Source organism: Copidosoma floridanum, unplaced genomic scaffold (assembly GCF_036245765.1).
Source record: "Copidosoma floridanum isolate Cflo_tuat_1 unplaced genomic scaffold, Cflo_Japanese_pri ptg000006l, whole genome shotgun sequence".
Classification (NCBI taxonomy): domain Eukaryota; kingdom Metazoa; phylum Arthropoda; class Insecta; order Hymenoptera; family Encyrtidae; genus Copidosoma; species Copidosoma floridanum.
The window spans coordinates 27,984,535-28,006,058 of NW_028321883.1; the positions used below are offsets into that span (position 1 = coordinate 27,984,535).

General features: G+C 37.3%; 3 protein-coding genes across 4 annotated transcripts; 1 reads left to right on the forward strand and 2 right to left on the reverse strand.

Annotated features, from left to right (window-relative positions):
• The first annotated feature begins 2,525 nt into the window (after window positions 1-2,525).
• Window positions 2,526-5,863, forward strand: PIG-A (phosphatidylinositol glycan anchor biosynthesis class A). The gene is made up of 6 exons (XM_014356185.2): window positions 2,526-2,985; window positions 3,220-3,556; window positions 3,649-3,883; window positions 4,000-4,297; window positions 4,399-4,759; window positions 4,843-5,863. The coding sequence occupies exons 1-6, from the start codon at window positions 2,960-2,962 to the stop codon at window positions 4,927-4,929; spliced, it is 1,344 nt and encodes a 447-aa protein (XP_014211671.1). The 5' UTR covers window positions 2,526-2,959; the 3' UTR covers window positions 4,930-5,863.
• LOC106641706 (GIGYF family protein Gyf) lies at window positions 5,842-13,830 on the reverse strand. 2 transcript variants are annotated; one of them, XM_089598699.1, is made up of 17 exons: window positions 13,788-13,830; window positions 13,482-13,710; window positions 12,954-13,103; window positions 12,659-12,875; window positions 12,381-12,558; window positions 11,648-12,120; window positions 10,931-11,565; window positions 10,464-10,859; window positions 9,972-10,349; window positions 9,780-9,875; window positions 9,274-9,716; window positions 8,866-9,064; window positions 8,595-8,804; window positions 8,306-8,512; window positions 7,975-8,200; window positions 7,607-7,836; window positions 5,842-7,527 (listed from the first exon to the last, which is right to left on the reverse strand). In XM_089598699.1, exons 1-17 carry the CDS (start codon window positions 13,817-13,819, stop codon window positions 7,402-7,404), a joined length of 4,425 nt encoding a protein of 1,474 aa, XP_089454825.1. In that variant the 5' UTR covers window positions 13,820-13,830; the 3' UTR covers window positions 5,842-7,401. The 2 variants fall into 2 exon arrangements, with proteins under 2 accessions (XP_089454825.1, XP_089454824.1); XM_089598698.1 differs by having other exon boundaries at window positions 7,975-8,512.
• Window positions 13,831-16,306: 2,476 nt separating this feature from the next.
• Window positions 16,307-21,093, reverse strand: Rel (nuclear factor NF-kappa-B family member relish). Its single transcript, XM_089598431.1, has 18 exons — window positions 20,704-21,093; window positions 20,446-20,577; window positions 20,226-20,365; window positions 19,983-20,149; window positions 19,769-19,910; window positions 19,554-19,695; window positions 19,368-19,472; window positions 19,178-19,289; window positions 18,970-19,097; window positions 18,692-18,886; window positions 18,463-18,569; window positions 18,146-18,394; window positions 17,946-18,069; window positions 17,631-17,875; window positions 17,385-17,561; window positions 17,048-17,314; window positions 16,509-16,940; window positions 16,307-16,434 (listed from the first exon to the last, which is right to left on the reverse strand). The coding sequence occupies exons 1-18, from the start codon at window positions 20,804-20,806 to the stop codon at window positions 16,342-16,344; spliced, it is 3,060 nt and encodes a 1,019-aa protein (XP_089454557.1). The 5' UTR covers window positions 20,807-21,093; the 3' UTR covers window positions 16,307-16,341.
• Window positions 21,094-21,524: the final 431 nt, after the last annotated feature.

A 21,524-nucleotide genomic window follows, 5' to 3' on the forward strand; every position in this document is an offset into this window, starting at 1 on the left:
AAAAAAGTAACGCGACGGCTACACACTATGTGTGCTGTCGCGTTTGACGGTGTCCAGGACGGGCGCGCGAGCCTTTCATGTGGAGGAACGAAAAAATAAGGCCGCGCTCGTGATTTAGTTCCGGACGCTCTCTTGCTCGCGTTGTTATACGCAGCACACCTATCCACACACACGCACGCACGACTTTCACCTGCAGGCGGATAAGTAGCGCTTGCAAGACAACAATCACATTCACGACGGCGATGCGTCCCGCGGCGTCTCCTTCCTCACTTTTTTATATACACTCATATCCTTTGATTCATTAATCGTAGGGAGATCCGTACAGATGTATGACGTATACACGCAAATATCCACCGAAGGTTTTTTTTTTTTCTTTTTTTCTTTCAATGTTCTTTAACAACACCACAGTCTCGGCTCCTCGTAACTCCTGGTGTACTGGCTGACATTTTGCACGCAGGTAAAACGTGTGTGCACGCGAGTAGTCGCAATCGTTATCGCTGATTGTTTGCCCAATGTCAACCGTATACTTAATATGTTACTGGCCGTGTCCGCGGAGAGAATACCTATAGGTGCTCTTATGTGTACGCTGTTTTAATATACCGTTGACGTGACGTGCGCGTGTGAGAGCCGTGGGTGTGTCGGTGGGTGGCGATGCGCCTATATGCCTCCCCCCAGCTGGGGGCTGACAGCCTCTCCCATCCGCGATCGGTTTTGCTCTCTGCTGGCAAGGTAAATTTTTCACAGCCGACTCCGAAATGCAAAGTGGCACCAATTGCTACGAAGTTTTTGCTACTTATTCGAGTCCGGAGAATATGTTATTTATTTGCTGGTATATCGTATTACTTCTAGTCTTTGCGATGTAATTTTCTAGAAAATAATAGGTTGCAAAAGAAAAACAAATGTATATTCATTTATACTAGCAATATTCGCGATGCGCTTGGCTTATAATTGAAAATTGTTTGGATGTTACGTGACTAAATCTAAAGTGATATATATGTATTTCCGATTCAGAAAGCTAAGTATATATTATACATACCTAATCTAATAAAGTTAGTTATACTTACCTTGACATGATCTAAGAACAATCTTATGTAGGTAGCAGGGATTCTTTTGAAACTCGTAAAAATACGCAGCTACGAGAGTATTGTAGATCCGGCGAGAAATCAAGAGGCCGTAACATATTGTTCCAAAATAATTGATTTCAACATTAATTTTCATCACATAATACGCTCGCATGTTTTATCAATACATGTACGCCTACCTATACATCTATAGTGGAATACATGTCTATTTTTACACGTGATGCGGTCATTTAATCAATAGTTTGGAAAACCATCGAGACTTGGTGCATTATACAGTGCAATGATGGCTTTATTTTACCGAGACAAATGCTCCGTGTAATAGTCACGTTTGAATTTTAGGGCCGGGGTTGCAATAATAAATTATGACGGTGTTTTCTCGTTTGCTCCGAAGTATACAAAATATACTCAGACTTTCGGATAATACAAAGTTCAAAAAATTGAAAAGTCAATGTATATACCTACTTGGGCACCTTAAGGCGTTAAAAATGACTTTTTTTTCACCATGAGCGCAAGCTCTTGGCAAAAAGACGTGTGCATCGACCGCAACTTGCGGAAAAACACATAAGTACGTTAACCGCGCCCTTCGAGCGCTCAAGTTGTATACACTTTTTACACCCATAGTAGACGAAAAAACTACTATTTCCTAAATCGGGCGGCTTTTTTTAACATTTAGACGTTACAACTGTACCCTTGGTAGAAAAAACACAGCGTTCGCCACAGATGCGCTAAAAACGGTCGCCCTAGAAATATGTCCACTAGTGGTCGAAACTATACTTCTACCTATTATAAAGTAAAAATGAGGCACGGTTTTTTCAAATTTTCCAACGCGGGATGTGAAAAAGCTAGTATATAATTATACTCACGTTCAATTTTTAACTTAGACGCGAGCATCATTGTATGAATAACAAGTACAGATCAGCTTAACTCTACTGTATACTATATGTTAATATTATTTTTTTTCCATGGAAAAAGAACCGTAATTGTGCATCCAAGGCTGTAATTTTAGATTCGTTCACCTTACAATCCAGGGACGGTCGGGGACGGTGTGAGCGAGTCGGAGACGAAAGTGAACAAGTGCTCTTCTCCGATCGTCCGCGATCGTCCCTGACCGTACGCGATGCGCAGTTGTACACGTTAGGTTAGGTTAATGCTGTATGTAAACAATAGTTTGTAAATAAAGAAGTGCAAATACAAACAAGTTTGTTTACTTTTTGCATTAACCTAACGCGGACGATCGGTCGATCGGAGAAGAGGAGAAGAGCACTTGTTCACTTTCGTCTCCGACTCGCCCACACTGTCGCTGACCGTCCCTGGATTGTAAGGTGAACGAATCTCCTGTTTGTTATTAAAAAATATAATATATTTTACTTGTATTGAAAACAAAATCAATGATTGAATGGTTATAAAGTGAAGTATAAGAGTGTCTCTTGATGTTAATAAAAATTAAAAACTGCGATTAATTAGATCGTGAAATCACAACTTGAGGTGTATTCGCTTTTGGACCGAGCATGTCCAGAGTATAGTGGTTCAGTGCTCCGAACTCCGAGTTTCCGTCTACCAAAAACGAATAAGAACCAATTATTTACAATTCATTTGTTTGGTTGGTTTACAGTACGTAACAGCTGACACTGACAGTAGGTGGTACTGGTGTATAAGGGGAATCATCTTCTTAGATCATCATATATCAACCATCACCTCTGTTGTTGTTTGTTAAAGCTATAAGAATGAATGAAAGGTAAACAGTCAATTCGATGCCTTTAACGGTGACAGTGCGGCTGTGTACCATGAGATTCATGAGGCTACTAATACTTTAAGTTCGATCGCATCAAATTATCGACTTGTAATAAGCAAAAGTTGTCGTGTCGTGTAAATTAAAAATGGACTGTCAAAAGCACAAGATATGGTAAGTGCAATATTTTTGAGTCGTCGCTTAAATTAAGTGGGAACCGCACATGTACATAACCTAAGTGTCAAAATATTAGCGATAAATTGGCATGAGTGCAATTTTTGTCACGCCCAAGCCATCGTACACTTGGCATCCCATTATAAATAAATGCACGGCATCAAAGAAATCTTACTCTTCCTGATAACTTCGTATCATTCGGTGATTCACTTATTGAGTATTTTTCTTTTTCAGCATAGTCTCCGATTTTTTCTACCCCAACATGGGTGGTGTCGAGGAGCACATATTCAATCTGTCCCAATGCCTACTGGACAAAGGACACAAGGTTGTCATATTGACACACTCCTATGGCAACCGAGTGGGAATTCGATACATGACAAATGGCCTGAAAGTCTACTACTTGCCGATCAAGGTCTTTTACAATCAATGTGTATTGCCCACTATGATCTGCTCCATTCCTCTGATTAGGTACATTTTTATCAGGGAGGAGATTCAAATTATTCATGGCCATTCGGCCTTCTCAGCATTAGCGCATGAAGGAATGTTAATTGGTCGTTTGATGGGCTTGAAGGTATAATTTAGTGTAATTTTATAATTATTGATAAAATAAAGTAGTTCTTTCTCAAAAAAAATCAGACCAACCATATAAGTCGGATTTTCCAGTCTGTGTTCACAGATCATTCACTGTTTGGCTTTGCTGATGCCTCTGCTGTATTAACAAACAAATGCTTGGAAATGTCCTTGGCTGATTGTGATCACTGCATTTGTGTTTCCCACACAGGAAAAGAAAATACTGTTCTGCGAGCCAAAGTTCAAAAGGAAAAGGTTTCCGTCATACCTAACGCTGTGGATTGTGCTTTATTTACTCCTGACATTAGTAAAAGGAGCAAAAATTGTAGTAAGTTTTTTACTTTTTCAACCCTTTTTTTGATGTGTTATACTATTGATATGATATGTCTACTTCCATTCGTCTTACCTGATCAATGTATCAAGTACTAATTTTTTTTTTTGTAGTTACTATAGTTGTAGTGTCACGATTAGTGTACCGAAAAGGTGTTGACTTCCTGGCATGTATCATACCAGAAATATGTTCACGTTATAAAAACGTACAATTTCTCATTGGAGGTGATGGCCCCAAGAGATGGCTTATAGAAGAAATTAGAGAGAGAAATTTATTGCAGCATAGAGTCACGCTATTAGGTAGCTTAGAGCATTCACAAGTCAAGCATGTACTCAATAAAGGTCACATTTTCCTCAATACTAGTCTTACCGAGGCTTATTGCATGGCAATAGTTGAAGCTGCATCTTGTGGGTAATGTGTATAATCCCTTTTACATTTTATCAAAACTAGCTTGTTGTTTTTCGAGTTTTTCTTAATGAAAAAATCATAGTTTAAATCTTATAAAATTCCAGCTTACAAGTAGTTTCTACTAAAGTTGGTGGCATCCCTGAAGTTTTGCCACCCGATTTAATTTACTTAGTCGAGCCAAATGTTCCTGCTTTAATTGAAGGCTTGGAGCAAGCCATTGCGGATTACCAAGCTGGTAAAGTAATTTGCCCCCAGGAGGTGCACAAAAGAATTGGTTCTTATTACAATTGGCACAACGTTACCAAAAGAACGGAAATAGTTTATAACAGGGTGCGCAAGGAAGAAAAAAGAAACTTGGGAAAGCAGTTAGCCAATTACATTAAAAGTGGAGTTTTGCCTTATCTACTTGTTGTATCTTGGTGCTACTTAGTCCTTCAATTTTTGGAATATTTTGTACCTCGCAAGGTAATCGCTTTTTTTTTGTGCTTTGAAAAAAAAAAAAAAAAAAAAAAAAAAAAAAATTCCCAATGTATTTTTTTTTCTTTTAGTATATAGATATTGCCAAAGATTACGGGCAATGCATAAAATCATCGGAAAGCGAAAAAATAAAAACAAACGAGAATGATAAAAGATGAACAATAATTGAAAAAATTCTTAACATTCCGTTTTTTAATAAAGATTTATAGCAAAAGCAAAGCCATACAAGACTAAAAAGTACAGTTTGAACGTCAGTTTTTTATATAAGGAAACGTTCTAGTCCAATTGTACATACGAATTATAATTATCATGTATATCAAAGTACAAACTACTTAACCAAATATCTAGCCATCAAAATACACTAGTATTTTTGTACTCAACTGTGTTCATTTCTAAAAGTAACAAAATGAAACTTGTATTTTTGTGAAATGATTTTTATTACAATACAATAAGTGTTTTGTTGATTCAAAAATATAAACTTTAGATCTATTCCAAACTAAATGATGGTTACAAAAAGGAAAATGATGTTTGTTGTTGGATGATGATACGATTGTTTTCTATAATATTTAATTCATAAACTTTTCAACAGTCATGCAATGGAAGTCGGAAGTGTGTTAGTTTTACAATAATAGTACTATCGTTTTTTATTTTGCATGCATATTGTTAAATAATGTTTTATTAACACAATAAAATTAATTTTGAAAACTTTAAACGTTTAACATACTATGCAAACAATAAAAATTTTTTTGTAATATTTCATGTATATTTACTATAAAAATCAGAATCCGAAACTTTAGGTTGTGTAAAAAATACTTTAATAGTTCAAATGACGTATTTAAAAATTATTAAGAAATCACCGTTAACGATTGTAAGTGATAATACAAGTATTTGTATATAACGTATTACAGGGATTTCTATAAAGTTTGTTTATTTCTATTTGTAATACTTGATTGTGTTGCGGTATTCTTAAGTAGAATGAGAAAAATTTTCATAAGAAATTATTTTGGTATTATTGTTTTAATGTATCATACAATAAAGAAACAATCAACAAAGATTAAAAAGCCAAATCGAAAATATATAGCAATATTTATTCTGCCATGTTGCAAGTTGCAAGATACATAAGTAATAGTATTATAATAATAATAAATATAATATTAATACAATTCTTATCCGTTCTTGTCTGTTTAATAATCACTGTATTATTGTACATTTGTTTTTTTATACATAAATCTTTTTTAATTTCAAAGATTATAACTTTTTCTCAACAAAAGCGAGTTGCGAGAAAAATCAACAATCTTTGTGTTTAACAACCTTTACAACATTACAAAACGAACAGACTTGGATCGAAAGTCAACGTTTACGGAGAATTATAAGATTCATTCCCGCATTAAAGTCAATTTTCAAAAAATGCTCGTCTCAACTTCGCTTACCATAAAAACTAGTTTCGATCGACTCTTGCAATGCGTCGATCTTATTTTTAACTTAGTCGGCATATTTACAAGTCAATACAGTAAACTGAAAAAAAATCGTATTTTACGCAAAAACAGACTTTACACTCACGCTTTCAAAACTGTTTTTTACAGCTCACACGCTCATATGCTGCTTATTTTACAGGGACATTATTTTTTTATTCTTATGAATAATGATTCTTTCATTTCTCTTGATTCGCAAAAATACTATAAAAGAACACATTAACCTTTTGTATTCGTAACAAGAGTAAAATAAGCGCCGACGAATATATGAAATTAGAGAATACTTATTGTAAATTTTATTGGTAAATTACAAAATACAGCCGAGTTTGTGCAAAGATCAAGATGAAAATTCGTAAGAATCATACTGGAGGTGTGTGTATAATTGTTTAACAGTCTTTCTTGCATACAGTTGATTGTTATTTTACTCTCGTTATGATTCCATTAAAATGCTCTTTTAAGTATACAATTTTATTTTACTATTACCGAGTAAGCACGAATAGCGTACTTTTATTAAAACTTATCGATGATTTATGGAAATCAAAACATCAGTGCGCGCATTGAACATTTCGGCTGCATTTACAATAGATCATTTGATGCTGGAAAATACCATTGTAATCAATTATTGAAGAAATTTATGACGAAAATAATCACAAGCTCATATTTTATTTCTATTAAATAAAACGATCGGGAATTTACTGTCTTTTTTTCAAATCACTTTTCGCTCTTAAAATGCTATTACAACGAAAGATTAAAGATAATATGTTGGAGTTGTGTGGAAAATGTCAGTAGCCCACTATATACTTCTTTCTGTCGACGCTTAGTTTATCAATCTAAATAACAATATTCAATGCGCACACGCACATATTTTACATATAAAGATTATTCAACATAACTATTGTCAGATGTGTGAAAAAAATAGGATATAATTCCATAAATTCTCGACGTTATCATAAATCCCAGAATAGATTTAGGAGCCTCCGTACATAGTTTTCATAGAAAATCTTAATGGCGAGCGGAGTATCCTTGTCGAGAAACTTAAAACCCTGCTGTAAACAGGTACGAGCATAATAAATAAAACATGACTCTGAAAAAACGAACTAAAAATATGAAGAAGAGTTTCTCGGAAATAATCACTTGAGATCCAATCAGCTCGAGCATTTACACGTCCTCTGCGTAGTCGCGATCTCCAACATTTATGCGATCTGGAGCTGACATGACATTAAAACCGAGCATTTTGCTATCTACTTTGTACATTCTTCCTTTCTTCGGTTTCTTAGATTTACTCTGAAAATTTTAATATTTTAGTATTACGTGTATTACATCAAGTTTTAATGACAAAAATAAAAAAAATTACCCCACTTACCTTTACTTCTTGAAACTCTGTAGAAGCATTTGGATTAATAGCAGGAGCTGGCTTATTTAAGTCATCCGCATGTGACTGAGGTCGCTGGGACGATCGCCATTTGCTTCTTTTTTCTAAAAATTGTTTGGCAAATTCAGCACATTGCTTCCCATCACCCAGGTACATACGAACATACTCCTTAACTTCGTACGCCGCTTCGATATCACGTAGGAAAGTAATGAAAGTAGGTACTAGAAAAATGAAATGATCTCAATGAGCTTGTTTCTTGTAAAAAAAATTTGAGTGTTAAAATTAAGTTATACTTTAAAATATCTTTGAAAAAGTATATAATAATAAAATACCATTATGTAACTATTTTTTTTACTCACTATCTACTTCCACTTGAAGACCACTTAAAACTTTAGTACACCACTGGGTGAAATCATCAGTCTTGGCAGTGTTACGTTCAAACATATTTTTCACCACTTTGTCTTTCTCATTCTTATTTTTTCCTGCCTTTGCATTCTGTTGTTGCTGTTGTTGCTGCTGTTGTTGCTGCTGCTGCTGTTGTTGCTGCTGCTGCAGCAGCAGCTGTTGTTGTTGTTGTTGTTGTTGCTGCAGTTGCTGTTGTTGCCACAACTGCTGCTGTTGCTGTAGTTGAGCTGCCTTCATTGCGGCAGCTGCTTGCTGCTTAGCTTGCGCTTGCTTGGCAACTAAAACAGCATTTGCTTTGGCAGCAGCAGCAGCTGCTGCAGCTGCAGCCGCAGCATTTGCCTTAGGAGGTTCATCCCAAAACCCAGAAATGTTTGCTGTGCTTGACCAAGTAAGACTTTGAGAGGCCGTGCCCCAGATGCTCACGTTTTGTACCGGCACTGCACTTTCTTTCTGACTAGCCTTTTCCTTTTCCTGCTTTTCTCGCTCTTGTTGCTAAAAAAAAAAAAATTTTTTTTCAAGTGTTTGATCGAGATAGATATTTTAATATTAATCTCCTTCCATGAAAAACAATAACCTTGGCTTTGGCAATTCGCTCCTGCTCTTCCTGCTGAATTTGAGAAAGGCTTTTCACTTGATTACTATTATTATTCGTAGGAACGACTTTGTCAGCCCACTTAAACTGCAAACGCTTGGCAGAGTCCGCTAAAGCAGCTTCTTGAGCTTCAATGATTTTTTGCTGAGCAAGTTGCTGTTGCTGCAGTATTTGTTGGAGCCGTAGTTCCTCCTGTTTATTTTATAATTATTAAGCCTGTATCGTTAATATTCCAAGTATTACAAACACTTACAGCCTTTTTCTCTCTTTCGAGCCTTTGAATGTCAGCAAGCGAAGTCTGAGCAGTTGGAGGAGGAGCAGGTGGAGCTTGAGCCCATGGAGCTTTACTACGTTCTTGCAGCTTTCGGAGTGCTTCTGCTTCGCGTCTACGCTGCTCAGCTTTTCTAGCTTGCTCCTCGGCTTCCGCTTTTCTACGAGCCTCTTCTTCTTTTCTAAATGTTTTCAAGTCACATAAAAAAAAAAAAGAATTTTAAATCTACTTTTGAATGATTTTTTAACTTAAGGGCTAAGCAAAAATTTTGAGGTCTATTTTCAAGATATTGACATAGGATTTTGAAAGAAATAGGTGTATTGAATCTTTCATATAATTCAATATTATGATGAACTTTGATAAACTTAAGGAATATAAAAAATTATTTACCTCAACTTCTCCTCTTCTTGTCGCCTCTGCTCCTCTTCAAACTTTTTACGCTTCTCTTCCTCCTTTCGTAGCTTTTCCTCTTGCCTCTTTAGTTCTTCTCTCTTTTTCTTTTCCTCTTCTTGCTTTTTCCTATTCATTTCTTCATCGTGCTTACGCTTCTCCTCGCGCCTTCGCTCCTCCTCCTTTTGTCGCTTTTCTTCGAGCTTTCGCTGCTCCTCTTCTTGCCGACGTCTTTCTTCCTCCCGCCTCCTCGTCTCTTCCTCATGTTTCTTTCTCTCAGCTTCTTCACGCTTGGCAATTTCTTCGGCAGCTTTCATTCTTGCGAGTTCCTCTTCTTGCTGACGTTGCAAGCGTTGCGCCTCAGCCTGATGTCGCTCCATCTCTTCTTTCTTGCGCTGTTCTTCTTTTTTCTTTTCTTCTTGCATCTTCAAATTTTGCTCCTCCTAAGTCAAACAAAGTAGTATTGTAAAACTTTTTTTTTTTTTTTTTTTTTTCCTCTTACTTACAAGAATTTGCTGCTCAGTTTTCATTTCTTTTGGATGCACATCCCACAGAGATCCAGTTAATTGACCAGGTGGAATCGTTGGCTGAATCGGACCCACCTTGACATATAAAAATTTATTTGATGTAGTACTTATTATTCTATATTTATTACCAGTACATGAAGAAAAAAAAAAAACCTGATTCCAATTTTGTACCTGAGACATCCAAGTTTGTGCATTAAAAGAGGTGAGATGAGGCGGTGGCTGGTGGTGCCAAACAGAATCCATTGGTGGTTGAGGCTGCGGTGGTGGCGGATGCTGTTGTTGCTGTAGTGGCCCATTTGCATTCACACCCAGCTGTCTGAGCCAAGACTTGATTGGATTATCATCCTGAGGAGGTGATTGGGGTTGCGGCTGAGGAGGACTTGGCGCCATAGCTGCTTGTGGCATTGGCGGTAAATTTCGCATACTCATTTGTTGCATCAGCTGCTGAATCGGATCAATCGGCTGACTTGACAACTGCTGGCCGCTGACCACTGGATGCGTATTTGGAGGCGGATGTGATGTTTGATCTGCTTGCGTCTTTGCCACTTGCTAAAAACGAAGATTATTTTTTGTTTACATAGCAAGGTATTTTATGTATTATTTGGAGGTCTTAAGTAACCATTAAATTGCAAGTCGATTTGTAGCACAAAATATTATATGTACCTGATGAAGTTGAGGGAAAAGCTGGAGTACCGAATTGGAAGGTTGAGAAGCAGCTTGAGGCATGGTTGGCATAAAAGTGTTGGGCACAACAGGCGGCTGAGCTTGCGGAAGGTCGGCTATTGGTAGGTCTGGGTCAATTTGCCGCATGTACTGCAATATTAGCTGGTTCTGCTCAACTGGGTTGAGACTCGTCCACTGGTCCGTTTGCGACAACTTACTAATTGCGGTAGCCCGAAGCTGTTTTAGTAGCAACTGTTGATTTTGCAGCAGCTGATACTGTTGATATTGATATAGTAGCAAAGGATCTTCCAGGTTAGGCTTTGGCAATCCACTATTTATTGACAGACCGGCTGGTACTGAACTAGGAACTCCCTGCAACTGAATGTTATTGGAAAACTGAGATTACCAAATAAACAACAGCAAACAGAATTTCTTTTCACGACAAAAATCATCAGCTTCGTAAATACCTTGAGCGGCGGGAAATTGGTGCCTGGTTTAAACGGCACCCTACCACACAGATTTATAAGTTCACCAAGAGTCGTGTACCGCTCATCACAGGTTCGTCTGACAAAGAGATTAGGCGTGAAGTAGCCCTGTTTGTGCCACTCTGCCATCTCGCTCGCAAAAAACGGACCCTGCACCTCGCCCTGCGGATCGCGATAGAACCACTTCTCCTGCACAACACTCGCTTGAGACGATGACGAATTATCCAGTGATGGCTGACCTATTATGGACGAGGACGACATTACGGAGGTAGGTGGTTTCTCATCCTGATGGTCGATGAGTTTAGCCACCTCCTCTTCCATGCGGTCCAGATTATCAGCCTCTACCGACTTTTGCTTCTCGTCCACTTGTGACTCGATCACGCTCGCAGCAACACTTGTGGCAATGTTATGCTCTAAATGTTGCTGCTGCTGCTGCTGGTGTATAGATGGAAGTTTTGGTTGCGCTATGCTTGGAGGTTTTTCCTTGGGCGTTTGCACTTTTGTAGACTCCTCCCTTACACCAGATGCTTTGTTGCGCTCAGTCTTCGACTTTTCTGCCTTGGTGTCCTCCGACTTCTTAGTACCATCAGCTTTCGATTTGCCTTTCGAAGCAGGAGCTACCAGACAAGAAAACATTACTCATGAGTGAAAATGGCTAGCCATTACTTTGACTCCATACAAATTGTGTTGTCAGCTGACCTTGAGCAACAACAGATGGATCTTTTTGAGTTTGCTCTTGCTGTTTTGCAACTCGTTCTTTTTTCTTTACTTCAGCTACCTGACCATTGCCACCACCACTTTTGTGGTTGGTAGTATCGGCCGGAGTTTTCCTCGATACTGGACTGGATGGTGGCGGTGATCGTATCGGCGACAAGCTACGCCTGGATTCCTTATCCGACATATCAGGCCTAGATTCGGAGTGCAGGCTCTTGGGCCGCTCACCGTTAAGTGGACGCTCCAATTTGAAGGATACCGGCCGACTGAGACCCTTGGGGGCCGGAATGGTCTTGGAGTGCGGCGCGTTGCCCTCGGAGACGCGGCGCACTCGCGAGCCTCGCCTACGGTCGTGTAATCGGCCTTCCGCGTGATCGTCGTCGTCGTCTGAGTACACGCCATGGAAAGCCCCAGACGAGTCGAAGCTACCTCCACTTTCGCTTGGGTTTTCAATGGCCCTGCGATTATTTTCGAAAATTACTCCCAGTCTTTCGTTTGATTTCTCATCTAAACTAAATTTCGAATAAGTCTCAGTAATATCGCTCTCGTTGATTTGGTGTCATTACACTCTAGGCAATCGCAGAGTTAAAAAACGTCGATGCAATCACCGAATGTTAAAATTTGGCTAACATTCCTCATTGAAATTTGTATTATTTTCTAATAAATTCATTAGAAAAATTCATTTGCAATTAGTGTTCCTCATTAAATAGATAGTTACCATTCTGGTAGATTGTCGTGGTTATCGTGATGGTTCAAACGATTTCGGCGCAATAGAGGTGGATGGGGATCAAAAGCTCTATTGCCACCTTTGTGATCCCACCGTTCTCCTCTCTTGTCCTCATCTACATCCATTCTTTCACTTCGATCTTTATCAGCCTCACGCCAGCTACCTTTTACTGGTAAAGTACATTTAATCGAAACGCGTGAGTCCCCTTGTACTCAGAAAATCTTTAGATTTGTGCAAATTGGTGATGTATCGGAAAATGTGTTACTCACCCCATTTTTCACCCTTTGAGTTTGTACGCCAACCATCCTCGTCTTCTCCGACGCGGTGACGTCTCCAATTACTTTCCATGAAAGAACTACCACTTAATCCGCGACTCAACTCTTTTCGCGGACTAATTGATCCGTTCCACTCGACCGAATCCATAGCCCCGTTGCGATCTGACCATCCCCGTTCGATTGGAGGCCTATCAAACGCTCTAGTTCGCACCTGCACTCGCACGTAAAAATGGCTTTGTTACTATTTCTGGGAAAAGAGAATTCAAATGTTGTGCTGTGAGGTACTCACCAGAAACGGTTGTGTCTCAATTCTGGGCCCATCATCTTCAAAACCGCTGCGAAAGTGAGAGCCTGCTCTTCCGCTGCGGATTCGTCCTCGATCAACACTACCACCTCTACCACGACCAATGCTTGCTGATACCCCTCCATTCCACAAACGCTACGCAAAACATTGGTTATTAATGTTGTGATAACATAGTTCATCATTGGATGCATCTTTATAATATACGCTACAATTTAAAATGTAGTTTATTTGCAAGGCAAAAGTTGACTGATTAATTGTAAATACCTTTACCCGATAAATTTAAGAATTTAAGAGAAAATAATATTAAAATTAATTTTTAAAAAATCATTTTTTCTTTCCTAACGTAAAACACATTGATAAAGTCACACCAAATTACATAATGAGTAATTCAATACATAAAAATTTTTATTATCACAATACTTGTAATCAAAAATTCAATGAAGCGACGTTAAAAAAAAAAAATAAAAAAATAAAAAATATGACAAACGTAGTGCTGAGATATAAATATCTTACTGTTTCATCGTCTGACATCTGTATTAGAGCCAAAGGTAACTGAGTTTTTGGGACGTACAGCCCTACGCAACTAGTCAATGGCTCTGGAGCTTTAGAGGTATGATCGAACAGAGCTAACATTTCTTCTCGACCATACCTATGCTCGGCCAATTGATAACGGGGGGTCGTAAGACTGCCTCCACCTCCTCCACCTCCACCAGTGCAACCATCTCCTGCTAAATTGCGTAGCCTAAAAATACATTATTTTTAGATTCAACAGAGATACTTTATGATTTCTACAAATTGAGTTATGAAAAATCAACTTACCATTCTGGGCCAAACTTCAGAGAATCAGTCATGATGCCAAAACTTCTAAAATTAATAAACACAATTTTAAAATTTTATTTTTAAAACATGAACTTATGATGATAAAAAAGTATCTGTCTAAGCATTATCATATTTGCTAATCTTGGAAATCAAAGGCGAGGAAAATGATTTTGTCATTTCTTTTTTATTATTTATCGCCCTGGATTTATAAAAGATTAAATGGGTAAATAAGCAAACCAGAAATGTTTACCTTGACAAAGGGTCTCGCGAACGTTGATAAAAAACGAAAGTATTTGAAGAGCTGTCAAGAAAGAAAGAAAAAAAAAAAAAAAAAAGAGGTAGGTAAGTACCTTCAAGGATGGGGTAAGTGACTTGGGCGCGCAGAAGGCAGGCCAAGACGCAGAAGAAGGCCACACAGAGCAGAGAGTAGATATATACTTAAATAACGAGAGAGGAAAGCAAACAAAGAAAGAAAGAAAGACAAGAGAGACAGAGCGCACGGGAATAGATCCAAGGTACGAAATGCCTGATATGTTGTCGTGGTGTGACTTTTCAGTAAGTATAACAATAACGAGTGAGAGACAACGTGTCAAAACGGGGATGGAGGAAATGGAATTAAGTACAAGTAATACAGTATATCTGCTGCGCGCGGTGGACGGCACGGCACTTATCACAACAGAATCAAACTGTTCTTCTTCTTGTGCTAGAGAGCAGGGCGCCGTCTACGGGACGGTGATTTCTGAGGCGCAAGAAAAAAAGTAAAATTCGTCAAAGGTCAACACAGACACGCATACGCACGTATATACGCGCAAACATACGATTGGTCGTGCAGCTGCTGCAGCGCTATCGGACGAACTGTATAGGGTCTAGGGTCCGACCTCCGGATACGACCTCGTGTCTTAGGTATACGAGTGTTGGTTGGCGAATAAAGGGATCAGGATGGGAAAGCCTCGGGGTTGACGTTAACCAAACTTTTTTCTCGTGCGTAATAGATAATGTGTGTATATATACTTTTATAGTAAAAAAAGTGTAGGTAAGTATACTTGGGTAGCTGCAGGCAGCAGAAAGACAATAAAACACATGGTGGCAAGGGGTAAAACACAAGAGGGTTTTGTGCTGCTGTTGCATGTACAAGTAATGATAAATAGGTTTACAGAAACAGAACAGGAGAAGGTGTGTTGCACGCAGGAAATGAGGTGTAATATCAGCTATCAGCAATTTTTGCTGACGCGTTGGTATAGCATGGTCGGCCATCAAGGAGGAGAGATAACACGCTCAGGGACAAGGAACTAGGTGGTACCAAGGGCTCAGGGACGCACGAAATACCTCTTTATCCGAGTACGAGATGCGCCGAGCTAATGATACAATATACCAATATGGCCGATGCGAGCTTTTTGGAATATATAAAAAGTCGTCGCCGTCGGGTGGTAGATGATGATGATGATGATGTCCGTATATACCTATATATGTATTTATTCCTGCTGCTGCTGCTACGGTGCTATAATATAATGCTGCTTTGCTTCTATTATTTGCTAAGTATATGCCACTTGGGTCGGTGTTACACTCCAATACTATATTTATGCCAGTAGACTCTGTTGTTGAATTGTTGACTCTCTGCTGTGCTGCGTAGTATGAGTGAGGTGTAATGAATATAGGTATAGTTTGTGTAGATAGGTCGACGTTTTATCTGCAAACGGTATGGAACAAACTGTAGCGAAATGAACTACTCTCTCGCGCTCGCGTTACTTGTAGGTACTCTGCTGCTTGCAAAAGCCAGAAACCACGGAAATACGGAATACCTATATACACGGATCATATTATCATTGTCTCACAAGAGAGCAGCGCCGCCAACAGCTGACCGGGCCCCCCCAGCACACTCTACTTACAGGTACAGGGATATCAGCACTGGAGTTTAGAGACTTTAGTGAACCAGGACCAAGCAATTGCGCATGAGCTACCTTTAAATTTTGAAATAACTTAATTATGACAAAGGTACAATTTTTTTTTAATTTAATTGTACGATATCCATAGACATCAATCGTATCATCATAGGTATACAAGAGAAGTGTAGTCGAACCGGTCTCTGTCATTTCCGTTTACAGAAAAACGTCCAGTAAATATTAATAACTTGTTTTGCTTTCAAAATATTGGCATGCATAAGAAATTTACTCTACATGAACGGTACCTTGCTTCGATGAGTAAACTTTTAATAGGTTCCTACAAATATGCATAACGCTAGAGCTAAGTGTATGTATATTTACGTTATTAAACGTCATTTCATGTTTTATCGTTTACAGTAAACGCGTAAATATGACAAGCGTGTACGAACAACGATCTTGTAATACTCTAATTTTTACGAGATGGGGATGCGTTTAATCGAAAGTAAATAGACTATTATTATAGAGAAATAAATTTTACTTACAAATGCTATTCAAAGCATAAATTATGACTAATATGTAAATTTACAAGTTTATAAAATATACACAAACATCTTACTCGTAAAGAAAGCATATGTTATATAAAAAAAAAATCATCGTTCATCTTTTTCGTTTTTTCATCTTATTTCAAGTTCAGTTGCTGCTTCGAAGGACTGAACTTCAATGAGAAGTTTTTTCATTTGTCGAACGGTTAAATTCGGATGTGTCAACTATAAAAGAAAAGTAAACGTTAGATAAAAAAAATTATATTAATGGTTGATTAAAATATTGTCAAAGAACGCACTTTTAGCTTTCTAAAAAGTGATGTCGATGGGCTATCTGCTTTTTTGAGCAGCCTGATTAGCGATCCTTGGCTCATGTGTTGTGCCAATTTTTCCCAATCTCCAGTCTTGTCTAAAACTGGTGTAAGTCGTTTTATGTGCATTTCGGTAAGTTTTTCGTCACCCTGTCCCAACTGTTCAAGCTGTTGTTGGCGTTTTTGTTCCTGTTGCAGCTGCTGTAATTCTATTGGCTGCTTTTTTTTACGCCCTCTTTTTTTTGGAGTAGGTATAGCAGGAAATGTTGGTTTTGAGACAAAACTTTCTTTAACAATCGAACGTATGTTCATTATGGCTCGCTGTTGCAGAGCTATGTCATCGTCAGATTCTTCTTTTAAATCCAACTCTTCGTGAACAATATCTGGCGGTCTTTCTGCACCGTTCAATAGTTGAATCAGCTGATAAGGAAAACAAGTTATTTGTATTATAGAGGCATATTTTCATCCACCCACTTTTTGGAAAGTATCACGTTAATATTTAATAAATTAGTTTGTGCTGTACTTACTGTTGGATCATCTCTTGCAAGATCAAACGAAGACTCTCCAAAGTTTTCATTTTCGCTTTTGATTGTTGTTAATAACTCCATTGAAGATGTTATTTCCCCCCTTATTTGCTTACTTCTTTGATCACTTAATTGTAAACTCGATCGTTTACTTAAAGAACATTCTTTTGGAATTTCGCAAAATCTCTTACTAAGCCTCTCACTTATTTTCTCGGATGGTAATTGATTTGATGGTTCACTAATTGTTTCACTCGGTAGTTCTAAGATCGGCTGTAGAAACATGAAACGTTAGATTCATACGTTTTTTAGTTTCGTAAATAAAACGATTAAAAATATTTACCGAATCACTACGTTCTTCTTCGGTATCTCGACTTGCATTATTGTTTCTTATTCTAGGATCCGCACCGTATTCTTTTAACATTTTCACCAGTTCTTCAGCGCATCTGCCACCTTTGACAACGGCACTGTGCAGAGCCGTGTTTCCGCCAAAATTCCTCATATTCACATCGATACTCGTCTAAAAGCAAATTTTTTTGTAGTTTGAAAAGTTTAAAATCTTTTGTTCAAGAATACCGACTCAGCTTACATTCTTAAGAAGATATTTGACGATGTGTTTGTGATTAAAATCAACAGCAATATGAAGAGCCGTTCTGCCATACGACATATCCGTAGAATTAATATCGGCGTTGGCCTCAACGAGTGCTCGCACAGCGTGCAGTGAACCCACCTTTGCTGCTAAATGCAGAGCCGACCAACCTGATTCATTATGGGCTTCTAGGTTAATTTTTTGGTCAGATTTCAGAAGCTCATCAATGCAAGCATTGGCTTCCACTGAAGGAATCACAAAAATTTTGATTAAAAAGTTTTAAATCACTGTATGGCAAATTATTACAAAACTCACCAATTACAGCACAGTGTAATGCGTTAGCATCCACTTCGTCACATTGATTGGGATCAGCTCCAAGTTTTAAAAGAGGCCGAACGATATCAGACTTGCCTTGTAATACAGCTAAATGTAATGCTGTCTGAAAAAAAAATTGTTTTTTACAACTACAATATTTCAGCCTGCATCATGTATATCCACATTTTAACTTCGTTTACCTGTCCAGCACTGTTCTGTAAGTCAACTATATTTTTCAACGAAGGATCGACAGCTAAAACCATGATGATATTTTTTGCTGTCTCATACTGTTCATAACGCAATGCAAAATGCAAGGGACCATCCCCGTAATACGTGGTCTCTTGTAATAACTCTTGCACTTTTCTGGTCGCTTCTTCTTGCGTGCCATGACTAGCTTCTAATTCTTTTAAGACTGACATAATTTTTTTCAGGGTGTCTTTAGCAAAATCCTAAACAAATTCAAAATTAATCAAAGAGTATAAGTTTTCATGCTCACCTATGAAAATTAAATAAGTACCTCGTATGCCCTATCCAGTTCTGTTTTGTCTATGCCATCAGTAGTCAGACCAGGCGTTAAAAGATTACCTTGTTCTGTAGTTTGGCTTGACAATAAACTTAAGTAATCTTAAATTTTTCAATATAAATATTATTTTAAAGCTTAATTATCTCTCAATTTTAATTAAATAAATGCATGAGGCTTTATTACATGCATATGTAACTAAATAATGTAATGAGATTTTACTTACCCTCAAAAGATGAGCTCAATACAAAATCTTTTAAATCTTTCGGGAAGTTTTCTGCTACTGCAAGTTTTTTTATTTCTTCAGAAACGTTAAAATCATTGAAATTGGTATACGTTTCTGCCATTGGCATACTTAATGGTCGATTTTGAATTTCTTCAAAACTTTTAGATGTGGATGAAAGACGAGGTCGCTTTCTACCTGTAATTTTGATTTGAAACTAATAAATAGATAGAAAAAAAAAAAAATATTTTCGTAAAAATTTAATTTTTATATTTACTAACTTAAAACCTTATCTGATGGCTTGTAATGAAATTTCAAGATATTCGAAGTTTCCCCATCAGATGGCCTTTCTAATTTCAAAAAAACTTGCACTGGACTTGTTATGTTGAGATCTTTGTACGGAGGTGTTCTAAAAATTAATTGTATTATAGGAAAAACATCGTATTATAATGAAAAAGAAAAAAAAATTATTTCTTATTTCTGTCTCACCTCAAAGTAATAGCGTACTGATGATGCACATCTAATTCTGAGAATCGTCCTTCTGCATCCCAGATGACATTATCTCTGTCATCAACTTCATAAAACTTGACTTTTATATTTTCTGAAATTTGAATGCTGAATGTCAAAAAGTTAATGCATCGTTGACTGGATAAATAATTCAACTTATTAAAATACTTACTTCTACCTACTTTTTCAACTAATAACCAAATTTCCTCATTGCCTTCACAGGAACTAGTGTGTTTATCAATTCTACATATTTTTAACTCACCAGTCAAAGCACTTTCTGTAAAGAAAAAATATTTATTTCAAATTTTTTAAAAATTCATAAATTTTAACTGGGTGTCAGTTGTAGTCATTTACTTACTAAGATTATTTATTGGTCTAGAATAAATTTTGTCTGTTACCGGGTGCAATACGTTGTCTTCTCCATAATACAAGGCTTGAAAACAAAGAGCAACACTGTTGAGGTTCATCCATTTTTGAGCCTCTTCAGCTTCGCATTTCATCTAAGGATGCAAGTACCGTTTTAATAAAAAGTAATAAACATATTTTTATGACATAAGAAAATTAATGAGGAACCTGTAAATCTTCTCTAATACTGATTGTGGTATCACTGGGATCTTTTCTTTTTTTTTCCTCCTTTAACTCTATGGTTCTTTTTCTAATGATTTCTTCCTTAATATTTTTCTTGGCAGTGTGAATTATTCCCATGTTACAAAACCTAAATAAATCGCATATGAATGTAAAAATTTCACAACTAAATTACAAAGTAAAGATAGTTATTTTTTAATACATGGCTGTGTAGTTATTTTCATCCGATACTTCTATGTCATGAGGATCGTCTTTATCAACGTTTCCATCTTTCCTCACTAGATGATGAGCATGAGGAAATCTTCTATCTTCATCAGCAGTAACTAAGGTACACCTTATAACTGCATTTTTCATGGGACAGTTGATAAGCTATCACAAAAAAAAATATTGAAAATGTTTTGCAAAAAAAAAACAAGCCAATTTTATACTTATTCATTTATTTCACCTGCACAGTAGGTACTTCTTTTTTATGAGTGCTATCCTCTCTCTCCCCCAGAAGACTTCCATGAGTGCCCATCATTTCCGACTTATATCTAAATCTGAATTTATCTACAGGTTGTACAATAATTCTCAATTCTGGTGTTACTAAAAATACATTCATCATTCATTTCAAAATAATTAAACTTCTTAAATACGTGAAAGTGAAAAAATTTCAAAGTACTAACAAATGCTGATTATTTCAGATTGATTGATCATGTCCACGTATTGTTCCGTGGAGTAATGTTCCGTCACCTCCATTTCTTGTGGAGACTCCAGAGATGACGGAGAATAATTTCCCGCAGTACTCATGCTGTAATCTATCGTGGAAAAAAAATTTTTTTTTTTATTATTTAACAAAGTTAGAAAAATAAAAAAAATTGCTCAGCGAAGCATAAATATTAGGGCCCACCGCGACATGTTATAAGTAGACACTGTTTTTTTACCGTAAGTGAACATGTTGTCTAGCTGTCCTGGTGTCATGGGAGACGAATTCTGCAACCTGTGCATTTCGTAAAATGTCGCGTAATTCTCGAATGCGTCCGGCATTTTAAAACCACCTACTTTTCTCCCCCGGTGATTTATAGTGACTCTAAAACCGCGTATTAAGGAGCCAGATGAAAAAAAAAGAGGAAAATACGCCCAAATAAGTACAGATACCACTAAAACGATGTTGGCTCGTCACACACGAAAGATCGACTGGAAACTGACTGTGATCTGCGGAACATTCATGCTACTTGCGAAAGTTAGCACAGCTTATACGGGCAACCTTGATAAGCTCGTCGGGTTTCGGGTTCTTCCCCGAGCATGAAAAGAGACAGACAAATGGATACGTATGTGCGTCATTCCGTTATCATAGTAATATATACCTATATTGTGTGTATGTTGTAGGTACATGCATGCAAAGATGCAAATGTAAAGTATGTAATATATGTTTACCGGGGAGAGAGACCCATTGCGCGTTGTGTTTTTTGTTTGCCATCAGAGTCCTTATAAAGAACAAAAATACTTCGATTAATTTGATATCCATTACTAGTTATTAATTTTGAGTATATCAATAGCTATCGGATGTTTATTTCACAAAAGACGATTATAAAATTAAAATATTTGATCTTTTCCCCCAACATATTATGTACTTATGAGCTCAATTACTAGGCTGTGATTTACAGGATTAAGTATAACAAAACGGAAAAGACAAGCTGAAATTATGGATAGGACCCGACGAGCACAAAACATTCCAAAGTAAAAAATTAAGTTAAAAAATCCC

What these genes read in the sequence shown, in the direction of transcription:
- LOC106641706 (XM_089598698.1), bottom strand. Translation starts at nt 13,819, where the DNA reads ATGACTGATTCTCTGAAGTTTGGCCCAGAATG. An exon ending in CTGAAGTTTGGCCCAGAATG is followed by an intron (nt 13,711 to 13,787) that starts GTAAGTTGATTT and finishes ATGTATTTTTAG; the next exon opens with GCTACGCAATTTAGCAGGAG. An exon ending in CAAGAAGAGGAGAAGTTGAG is followed by an intron (nt 9,065 to 9,273) that starts GTAAATAATTTT and finishes GAAAACATTTAG; the next exon opens with AAAAGAAGAAGAGGCTCGTA.
- Rel (XM_089598431.1), bottom strand. Translation starts at nt 20,806, where the DNA reads ATGCCGGACGCATTCGAGAATTACGCGACATTTTACGAAATGCACAGG. An exon ending in ATTACACTGTGCTGTAATTG is followed by an intron (nt 17,876 to 17,945) that starts GTGAGTTTTGTA and finishes TGATTCCTTCAG; the next exon opens with TGGAAGCCAATGCTTGCATT. An exon ending in AAGAAGAACGTAGTGATTCG is followed by an intron (nt 17,315 to 17,384) that starts GTAAATATTTTT and finishes ATGTTTCTACAG; the next exon opens with CCGATCTTAGAACTACCGAG.
- PIG-A (XM_014356185.2), top strand. Translation starts at nt 2,960, where the DNA reads ATGGACTGTCAAAAGCACAAGATATG. An exon ending in TGTCAAAAGCACAAGATATG is followed by an intron (nt 2,986 to 3,219) that starts GTAAGTGCAATA and finishes TTTCTTTTTCAG; the next exon opens with CATAGTCTCCGATTTTTTCT. An exon ending in GTCGTTTGATGGGCTTGAAG is followed by an intron (nt 3,557 to 3,648) that starts GTATAATTTAGT and finishes CGGATTTTCCAG; the next exon opens with TCTGTGTTCACAGATCATTC.